Source organism: Corvus brachyrhynchos, unplaced genomic scaffold, assembly GCF_000691975.1.
Source record: "Corvus brachyrhynchos isolate BGI_N302 unplaced genomic scaffold, ASM69197v1 scaffold17, whole genome shotgun sequence".
NCBI classification, from domain to species: Eukaryota; Metazoa; Chordata; class Aves; order Passeriformes; family Corvidae; genus Corvus; species Corvus brachyrhynchos.
The window spans coordinates 12,910,596-12,921,444 of NW_008240046.1; the positions used below are offsets into that span (position 1 = coordinate 12,910,596).

At 40.1% G+C, this 10,849-nt stretch overlaps 1 protein-coding gene and 1 long non-coding RNA gene across 9 annotated transcripts in view; one reads left to right on the top strand and one right to left on the bottom strand.

Annotated features, from left to right (window-relative positions):
• Positions 1-10,849, bottom strand: part of STOX2 (storkhead box 2) — a 104,946-nt gene that overhangs the window by 73,754 nt on the left and 20,343 nt on the right. For 3 of the 8 annotated variants that reach the window (XM_017744414.1, XM_017744415.1, XM_017744417.1), the window contains exon 2: positions 7,074-7,200. The exons of the other annotated variants lie outside the window; for them this stretch is intronic. In XM_017744414.1, the coding sequence (XP_017599903.1) occupies positions 7,074-7,200 (127 nt within the window). The remainder of the gene's footprint in view (positions 1-7,073; positions 7,201-10,849) is intronic. 8 annotated transcript variants of the gene reach the window in all.
• LOC108449140 lies at positions 7-4,545 on the top strand. The gene is made up of 2 exons (XR_001865269.1): positions 7-249; positions 2,119-4,545. It is a non-coding gene; the product is annotated as an uncharacterized LOC108449140 (long non-coding RNA).

Sequence of the window (10,849 nt, forward strand, 5' to 3'; positions counted from 1 at the left end):
CCTGCCCCAAGCCAGCCGCGGGGCGAATGGACATAGGCGAGGGAAGGGCGCCGGGAGAGATCTGCATCCCCGGGGCACCCCTGCGCAGAGCCTGCGGGGTTCACCCACGCATCCTCCGCCGCCTTTCCCCATCGGCGCCTGAAGAACCGGCTCTCGCCAGGAGGGTCTAGTCAGTCACACCGCCACACTGAAAACCCACCACACTCCACAAGGATATCCAGGACACCCGGCCTGCCCCCCTCGCTGGCGGTAAGGGTGCTGCTCACCCTCTCACCACCGTGGCTCACACATCTACGCCCAGAGCACCCTCTTAAGTGCGGCCCGGCCATCTGGGCATTTTATGAACTCTAGTTAACCAGAACTGTGCAAAGGGACTCGGTTCCTCCTCTGCGAGACAGCTCTGAGCACGCCTTGTGTCAGGCGCTGCCACCGTTACCAATGGGGACAACTGCAATGCAGGGATGTGAAAATGTTGCTTTGTGCAACTTTGTGAAATTACTTATATATTTGCATTTTTATAATTAATCTTTCTTACAGTGGTTTGTGTCACATTTCTAAGAGCATTGAAAAACAGAGGACTGTAATTTTGTAATTGGAAAATTTCAGTAGTGGTGAACCAGTAAAAGGATGACCATCAGTGAACGAATTTAACATCTAAGCCAGTGGACCACGCGATATTATCGCTTAGCTGTCTTGCTGCATGGCTATGGGTTAGTCACTTCAGTAGCCATCTCAGCCCATCTGGCTGTGCTACTGTGGACAGCACACGCACCTTTGAGTTATTCAGGGGTTCGTATATGGCAGTCCCTTTCACATGAGTAGAATATACATTAATGAAACTCAGCAAGAAAGTTGAAAGTTAAATGCTATGGGGTTCTCATTCAACCTCATCTTTTTCCAACTGTGAAAAGCTATCAGGAAAGACATGTTTCCACTGACGCTGTGTATACTGGTAGCAACAGGAAAAAGTTAAGATGAGAAAAAAGACGGCCTAGAGCTCCTCTAATAAAAACATAAGATTTTCCATCATGCAACTTACTCATCTAGCAATTTACTCATCAACCTACGCAAAGCTTATAATAGAGCATGTTTTTACCCTCAGACCAGAAAAACCATAAGGAGAACTTTTAGAATCGTTCAGTTTTTCTCCTTGAAGGCTGAGGTTGGGGTAGATTGGTTAGTACTACCTAGCTAAGTCAAACCTAAAAAAACATACCTATTTTACCAGATGTAGAAGCAAATTAAATTCTATCTAGGAGCATAAATTCTCATTGCACTATCTGGAAGTTGAATGAATGATGGGTTTGCCTTTCCAGCGGTCAAGCAGTGGTTGAATATAGCTGGCCAGCTAACTTCAACTTATTGCTGAACTAAACTCAACTTTTCTCCCAGTCTAGACACAGCCCTAGATATCAATCTGTTCCATTAAAAGAGGACATGAGGGAAGAGACAAATATGAAACAGCAATGAGGAGGAAAAATGAGGTCAAGAAGTAGAAAGACAGAACAAAGCAGGACACACACACACAAGCACTCACGACGACAAACAAGGCCACCGTGATCTTTACACTGGCTTTCTGTATAATTATTCCCAGCTAAAATATTCTAGCAAGTATCAAATAAAAAAAGATGAGATGGCTCTGCAACTGTCAGATAAAGCACACGTCCCAGTTCTTTTCAAGCAATTTGCTGTGCACTAATGAACTGGTGACAGCACACAGAAGTCTTTCAAGTAGCTTTAATTGACTTAATTTGTACACTTCCATGAATTGTCACAAGAGTAATACAGTACATACAATTAACACATGGTATCTTCTACTTATCAGTTGTAGGAATTAGACTGGTTCATAGTTTTGGGTACAGATAATGATGCATTTTCATTGTGCGGCAATTTCAAATGAATAATGGTTTGCTCCTAGAACTATGAAAAGAGGAGGGAATGAGAGAAAATAAGCAACTGTAGTGGTTTGACCATCTATTTTCCCTTCCCTTCCCAAATGTGGGGAGATTTGTTTAAAAACAATTTTGGAGGCCTTCTCTCAGTATTGAGACGTTGTTCCTGTGGTCAACTAAAATTCCTTGTATTAAGTCTTCTCACGGTTATCTTGTTTGGTTTCAGCTCAAAGTCTTCTGACATGGTATCTGAAAGAGTACTCCCCTTTGAAGAGAGGAATTCAGAGCAAGTTTTCTCCTGCTCTTGAATTGTTTGAAGTCAAGTGTTGTTACTGGGATGAATCAAATATATAATTAAAGACCAAGTTTAAGTTTTGGCTGTTTTCTTTGGAATAAGAGCTAGAACTGTGAGTGTAATTGATTTTTTTGCTTCAGTGGCCAAACTGAAATAAAACTATTTTCTTCATGTAATCTGAAAGCTAAAATATGAGAGCTTTAAAAAAACCGAAACAAAATGAACAAACAAATCCACAACATTTTATTCTGAGACATTTAAGTTTACTTTTTTTTTGTAATAAAGGAAAATAAATTTCTGGGTTCATATGACTATGTCAGATCAGAGTAAGGAAAGAAGAATTCTCAGCTACGGAAATCATCTGATAGAGCTTGTTAGAAGTAAGGAAAAATTATTCTTTGGGCAGGAGTTACACTAATGGGAATCTGAACACTTCCTAGCGATGAAAAAAATGGAGATGGTGTCAAAGCTTTTTGCTTGTGCTTTTTTTTTTATTTCATCCCTAATTGTTTGGAGGAGGTTTTGTTTTCAGTTTTGGTTTTTTTGTTTGTTTGTAGGGAGATTTTTTGTTTAATAAGAGCAAGATTAAACTCAGGAGCTTTTTATTGAGAATCAAATAAAGCATTCCTTTTTATAATTTGGTATTTAAAGTCCAAGAGGAACCATCTCTCTCTTAGATTACTAGAGGGAGAGGTGATGCTTGGATAAATAGACCATAGAGATCTTGGGGAAAAGGTCTGAACTAAACAAAAAATAGGCATCCTGCCTCCCTCATAACCTGACAATTCCTCTTCAGGAATTGGCAATATAATAGTAGCCATTTCAAAGGTATAGATTTAACTTGAATTTCAAAAAACAAGCTTGGGTCCATATCAGACATTATAAAGGATTCTTGTATGTTTAAGTTTTCAATCACAACCCTCCTTCAGTCCAAGTTCATAAGGAACCTGAAGTCTTGGAGAAACAATTCAAAATCTTTGCTTCTGAAAACCTGTTTTTATCTTTTAAAAAGTGAGAAAACAAATATTTCTGAGAATAGCTATTGCATTTATCTTCATAAACACTTATTAGTTGCTAAGCAGGTCTGTTCCCATTTTGTACATGGAAAATGTATAAAAGAAAAGGACATAACTGGCCCAGAAGACTGTAGGAAATCAGTGGCAAATGCACTGTTAAAACTTTGGGATCTCAGCTCCCATTTCACAGGTTTATTTTTCCTTATCTGAAAAATAATTATGTAGAAGAGTACAACATGGTGAGCTGTACATATATTTCTCTGCATGTGTATGTGCCTGCATGCTTGTGCATATATGGTAATTGCTCTCATGTAATGGGGTATTTCAAGTTTCAGCTGGGAGTACTTTTTTTTTCCTCCCTATTACAAACAAGTTTCCATAGGGACAGAAGCAGGCTTCAGTAAGAGGGTGGGCTGGTGTTACTGCCTTAGCTATTTCCTTGGCCTGGGGACTGGCTGCATGAGGTTTTTCAAATTAAATAAGCACATAAGCCAAATACAAAAATAAAAATGGCAAAATAATAGGGCATGCAAGGAGGAAAGCAATCCCCCTCTTCACTTAGACAAGCTACACCTCTAAAATCATTTTCTCTCAAACTATGCATTCAGAGCCTGGGTTCTCCCTTACCCTGTCACTACCTTGCCTGTTGCACACAGCTTGAACTGGCTGCCTCGTGGAGGAAATTAGAAGGGCTTCACTTTATTACTGTCTGCTGAGCTGGTGCCTGACAAGCACCCAACACCACCGGGGGAGCTAACACTCACAAGATGCCAAGTGCCACACAGAGTTTTGTGGCATCACACTCTGCAGGTCTATGATAGGGGTCCTTTCCCTGTCGCCAGCTTCAGAAACAAACACTACAAATAACACTGGGACACACGGGAGACTTTGCACTAAGGAAGGCCACAGTCACAGGCAACCAGGTAAAACAGGGGGCAGAGGGTCATTCTGTGGCCTATGAAAACAAAATCTTCACATTCTGTAACATTTTAAAAGGGAGAGATAGGATGCTGTGAGATTCTGGGAAGGAATTGCAGGGTCTTTGAAAGTAAGAGAGGGAGAGCAGAAAGGAATAAACAAAAAATAAAGTGGGGAAAAAAGCCTGTAGTACAAGCAGTTGTAAAGCAGTGGAGGAGGAGGAAAAACGGAGTGTGAGGTCTGAAAAATGTAATTATGAACTTGTGGAAAACCCCAAGCTCATATATACTATCACAGGCCTTGATAATCTATGGGTTTATTAGATTTACAGCTCTGCACAATAGTCTTCCTGAGAAAATACATTGCCAGCATTTCTAATATTAATAAATCCGTGAAAGAGAAAGTTGTCCACTTCATAAACTCACCATTTTCATGTGTGGATTCTTGTATCTCTGTATTAACAAAGGTGCAGAACTCAGACTCTAAAAAACATGCTTTTAAGCAATCCCTTACGGGTTAAGGCTGTCTGGCAGTACACTGTAACTGTCATAGTCTGTAGGAAGCACTACTTTACCCTTCCAGATATTTGTAATCAGATATACTTGCAAGAACAAATCAGAAAACTCACTCACACCCTTTCACATCAGTCCTTAGACTTCTGACACTAACACTATTAATTTGTCACCTCTCACTAGTACTTGTTGTTACTCAAATATGCAAGAGAAGCCAAGTACTTGTAATCTATGCTTGTGGTGCAGGTCACAAAATGAGGCAGCCTTTCTTGATGGATTTATTGGCAAGGGAAAAGTTGGGCTTGCCCAGACAACTCTCTTCTTGAAGAGAGCATTTGAGAAACCACCAAAACGGGGAAGAAAAAATCCCAAGGGCAAAGGTGTAAGTGAAAAAATTTCCAAATATAAAAAAAGAAAAATGTTTCAGAGCTTATCACAAGCAAGTCTTCAGTCTTGCTATCAGGTTGTGTTATACCATGGTAGTAATCCTGGCTTACTTACAGCACCTCTTAAACTAGTTTCAGATCATATTTCTCTCAGTGTTATGCTTTGGGAATGTGTGATGACAGGAATGCAGCGCTGCTGCTGCACACGTGCTGTAGTTCACCAATTCATTTTTCTGTGTGCTGCCTTATGTGCTGTGGTATTTATTTTAACTTGCATGACTTTTAAGAAAAACCTGTCTGTGTTATGAGAAGAAAGGCTCCCCTGTTTTGGTTCTTTTTTTTCATGCCAGACCTTCTGATTGCATTTGTGCTTCCTTGGCACAGAAGAAAACTGATGCAGGTTTTTCAATCTGGATACTCAAATCTCCCTTAAAAACCAGTGTACAAGCAGAAACACTTGTAGGATACAGCTTTTGTTTTGATGCATGCTTTTCCTCTCCTATTATCACTGACTCAAAACTAGTTAGTTAAAAAGGGTGGAAGCTCAGCTTGTAACTCCTCAGTGTACGAAACTAACAAGAGAGGGAGACAAGCCATGAATCCCACAAAAATTTCCTCTCACATATAACAGAATTCTAAAACTTGGAGAGGTGGGCTTACAGCAATTCAAATCACAACTCAATTCATTCACTGGCTGTTCTTCCAAAGGATGTAGTAGCAAAAGATATGGCAAAAATGTTGGCCTCAACTTTCTTGTTTTCCACTGGTGTCACATATCATTAGTACCCTGGTATTTAAGTAACGTACTGATATATGGGGGCCAGCTGTACTGTAAGTTAGAATAACAGCCTAACCTTCTGCTTTGGGAGTTGCAACAATGGAGAGCAAGAAGTGAACAGCCAGGGTAGATCCCACCAGCAGTGAAAGCCATCACAGATTATCTTCCTAGAGACTAATTCCCACATCTCTGTGTCTATCTATTCCCATTCCTCCGCAGAGCCTATGTTGCAAAGATGGCACCAAGCACGTGCAGGCCTTGGCCTCTTGTGAAACTTCTGGTGCTACATCAACACAAACAAGGAGATTCTGTGTGTCAGGTAGGTACTTTTAAAAAAAAAATCCATTAAGAAAAGAAAGCCCTTGGCAATAAGAAGTGGACAATATTTTGCATCTTGCATGGCTTGCATTGTCCTGCAAAGAGGACAATGAACAGATTTGATGGGCAGTCCTAAAAGCAGCATGCCAAAGAAACTAAATCCCAGCAGCTGCTATAACACCACAGAACATTTGCTGAATAACCCAGTACTGAGGGCCCTCTCAAAATTCTTGCTTATACAGCTGTGCAGTATAGTGAGTGTATTTTATAGTTGCATATATATAGTACGTACAAGAGGCAGAGATCTTTAAAACCTTAGAAAAATTGGGAGGCCTGAAAATAGGCTACTCCACCCTTTGTAAACAACTTCTTGTCATTCAGTTACTTCCATATGTGCGTGAAGCTCTGCCTAAATTAAATAGGCTTTCAAAATAGTGGTTTAGTACTGAAAAAGTATGGTTTCTACCCGTAAGTTTGAAAAAAATGCAAGGAAGAGAGAAACCTCACAGTGAAAAAAACACCAATTTCTCACCTCACAGAGAAGTAATTCTATCACTTCTTGCATATTTTATTATAGTCTCAGATTCAGAAGCTGTCTTGTTGACATATACATTTGGGCATGAAAAACTCTAGAGAGGAATCATAAGCACAGACAGAAATTAGATGACTCTACACACACCTGACTCAAAGACTTCTGGAAAATCAAGGCAAAATCATCAGTCTGCTTGTTCTCTGGACTAGACTGTAGTGCTGCAGAGTCAGTTTGTTCCTGTGAAGGTGGTACTCTTTAGTCATTGGTTTTCAATGGGACCCTGGAGCTTGTCCCTTCTCTTCTGATTCCACAGCAGCACCCATCAGAAGGCAAATTCCACTCCTGGGACACCTACCCTGACTGGCCCTGGTTACCACAGCTTGTTGCCATCCTCCACTTGGCTTTTGAAGCTCTGATATTACCCACCTGTGTGCAACCAGAGACAATTTCCCATTGCCCTGTTCAGATGAAGGTTTATGCAGGCACCACTTGCACTTGCCTCTCTGTAGAAGCTGTTCTTAGCATTTCTCCTGAATGCAGAGATTTTTGTATTCTAGTAGAGGAACAAGAAAAAAACATCTTATAGCACTGGGTCTCAAACTTCTCCCACCACTTTGTAAGTTAAATTCTTCCACAGGGGACTAGTGCAACAAAATAATTTTTGTCTTACTAAGTGACACCCTACATAACAGTAGCAATGTGCTAAAGCAAATGTCTCAACCACGGGGAGCTCTGCTACTTTCCTTTTCTATATATCCTTCTGTATTACTGTGTGGCTGTCAGTTGCTTTGTTATTAATTAATTTGGTTTTAAACACAAAGAGGGGCTTAAATCCAGGAGAGCACTGTTGCCTCCCAGATTTCTGGAATTCAGTGCAAGATCTTTGACTCCTCTGTGGAGCTCAGCAGAAGGGAGAAACACCCAAAGCCTGACCTTAGCAAAATGTTTCTAACACAACACAGAAGTGTCACACCAGATATAGGAACAATCTCTGGTGTGAATTTTTCAACCTATAACTTTCTGATCAGAGTCAAGGATAAGAACAACTGAAACATGTAGATGTTATGAAGAAAAAAATTCCCTCATTACAAAGGAGTATCATTATGATAATCAAAATAAAATTGTGACATTAGGAAAAGTAAATTAATATAAAATTAGAAAATTTAAGAAGAAAATTCCTTTCTAATTCTGAAAAGTGTACTCCTCACTTCCACCACAAAACCATACTTACATCCTTTAAAGCATGTGAATGGCAGTGGCATAGGATAAGATTCCTTTCAAAATGCTTTATGTATTATAATGAACTTTTGTAAGGCACAAAGAACCACTGACATTTAATACTTCCAGAAACCTAAAAATATCTTTCTCAAAAGAAACAAACATCTTAAGAGAGACCATTTACATGAAAGTAAAAATTCCTAGCATTAGAATTCTATTTGAAAGGATCACATACAAAATTAAGAGTTAGAAACTCTTTAATCTTCATTAAAACTAATCACTATTGAGCTGTACTCAATACCTACCCAACCCAACTGTGGTAAATCTTATTAGTTATGGTGCTCATCTCAGAAACTTTAGCAAGGAGGCACCATGTTCCCATACATAAAAATTCCAAATGCTTTGTACTCCCAGCTATTCCAGGAATCAACAAATACTCAGGACAAACATTTCACAGATTATAATACAAAGTAAAAAATCTCCACATGCAAGTGCTCAGCAACTTGCCTTTGATCTTTTTCTTAATGGGGGAGATGTTTAGTAACCTTTCCATCTCTCAGACAGTGTAAAGTAGATCAGGCAATCTGCCTTCACAACTGGCAGGTTTCAGATTTGCCAGAGCATGATGCTTGTGTCAAATTGTTTTTGTCTTCCTTCCTCCCTAAAGATGGATCTTACTATTATCCCAGCTGATGGAACCAAGACAAAACAAACCCAGACATCAGGACTGAAACAATGATATCTGAAACTATCTGAAAAGGCATTTAAGTGCCCACAGTCATCCAAGGAGTAAAAAGTTATAAAAACAAGTACTTCTTTTTATTGCCCATATCCCCATGTCATTGCTGAGGTACTTAAAAAAAACCACAAACCCTATGGATTTCTACCCACCACACAGTAATTACTGAAATAACAAAGAATTGGAAAAATGTATTTCCAAAGCCTGATGCTATTACTGAACTGCCAGGGAAAAATTCACACTAACACCCCTTAAGTCTATCCTCCTGCACTCCCTAATCTGAACACAAAAGGTTGCGTTTAAACACCCACCCCCCACCCTGAGATTAAAACCGCCTGCAGTTTTGAGCTTCAGGCCAGCACTGACAATACTTTAAATCCTTGGCTACTGGCTTCGAGAAGACATAGCCTACAGAGAGTCCCCCAAAGTTCTTTGAAATGTTAAATACAAAGCAGGAGGAGGTCATAAAGGAAATATTCTTTACAAAAGGAATGGATATCATATGCAGACTTTTCAAAAACATTTCTCAGTTGCTTTGCTTCCAGCCACCATTTTCTCAATCCTGCATTGTGTGAAGCTTTTGAAATAAAACTCAGGAATTAAATAAATCACACAAATTGGTGTTGTAAACAGCCACCAATATACGCATTTGTTACCTTTTAGCTCTCATAAATCTCTCCAATTATATATATTGTATCCTACTTCTTCTCTGGAAAAACTAATTATTTACCTAATAAATGGTCCTACAGCAATTACCAAAAGCCCAGCTACATAGAGGTAACATGTAGGTTGTATTGCATCATCTTCTGTAGCATCTGCCCAATTACTGCAATAGAAACCACTGTGGTTCCCCGCTGCCCTAGAAATCCAGCTATCTTTCTGCCAAGAGCATTCTAGTGCATACAAAAGGAACAGGGATTGAGAAACCTATTTTATCCCCTCTTATCCCATAAACTAACAAGCCTTTTTTCCACTGCAGTTTTTCTCAACAAACACAGGTAATTACACAGGATGGGATTTTCAGTGTAGGTAAAAGAAAAAAAAGCAGTCAGTTTAGTATACCAGCTTTGCCAAGTACTGTCACCTTAAACTCTGAGAGACTTGCTTGCAGGGTGGGAGAGCAGGCAAAAACAATGGTGCCCTGCCACTGACATAGGGCCCAGCTGTAAGCAATGAGCTTTGTGGTTCAAAACTGTGGGTAGGTGGTTACATTTTCCTGTCCACTTCCATTCCGGTGGGGGTAAACAGGATGGTAGAAGCCTTATTCTGTCCCCTGTCTCACCATGAACAATCAATGTCTCTCCTTTCTCATTTGGGCATCATAAACTTACTGAAAAAATTAGTTTTACATTCATTTTGAAGAATTTGTGTTTGGTTTGCTTGTCTCAGAAGGTCTTATGAGCCCTATCCATACTAGCTTCTGACAAGACGTTCCACCACACATCCATAAAAACATCCCTGTCTGAATTTACAGATTGCATACTTGAGGAGAAAAGTAACTGGTTGTCATAGTGATGTTCACAGTCTGAGGAGCCTTTGGACTTCAGTGTCATGAAAGGTACTAGGAGTTTAAAACCTCCAACTAGATGAAGTGGTTAATGGAAGGAAGTACTCCAGCCAGCAGCAAATGCATGCTTAAATCACTGGTGATCCTGAAGAACCAGGCTGCTGCACTTTGAAATTATTTAAGCTGTTTAATGTTGGGTTATTTGCAAATTAGTGTAGCCCAGCTCACAGAAACTGCCACTGCTGTGACTACATGCATGTCTGACAAGCTGCTGTCCTCTGCTTCTAGACATCAGTATAATATTTGGGTACCTTCACAGGAGAGAAAGCCTGTTCACGGAAATGTTCCAGCTACAAAAAAAGACTGAAAGGTTATAGCAAGCTCAGGAACATCACATGCTTTTGGCAAGGTGCGATAGAGGAGGATGAAAGGCAAAGGAGGGTGAGCAGAATTATTGTTCCCCGATGATTAAACAAGCACAGAAACTATGATTACAGATCACAGGCATCTTTTATAAGATGCCAAAATAGCACACAGAGAAACATGCCGCAGTAATTCAGCCATACAGGCAGTATTGGCTCTCCACAGTTTGAAAGAAGATGTGGGTCTTCTGAAACAGAGGCTCTGCCCTGACTCCCTGCTTTAGGCCGTGAAGCAGCACAAAGCCTTTGAAGTATCTGGAGAACAGGCACTGCTGGATACAGCCCTGGCAGCCAAAAATGCTCCTTGCATTCAGTG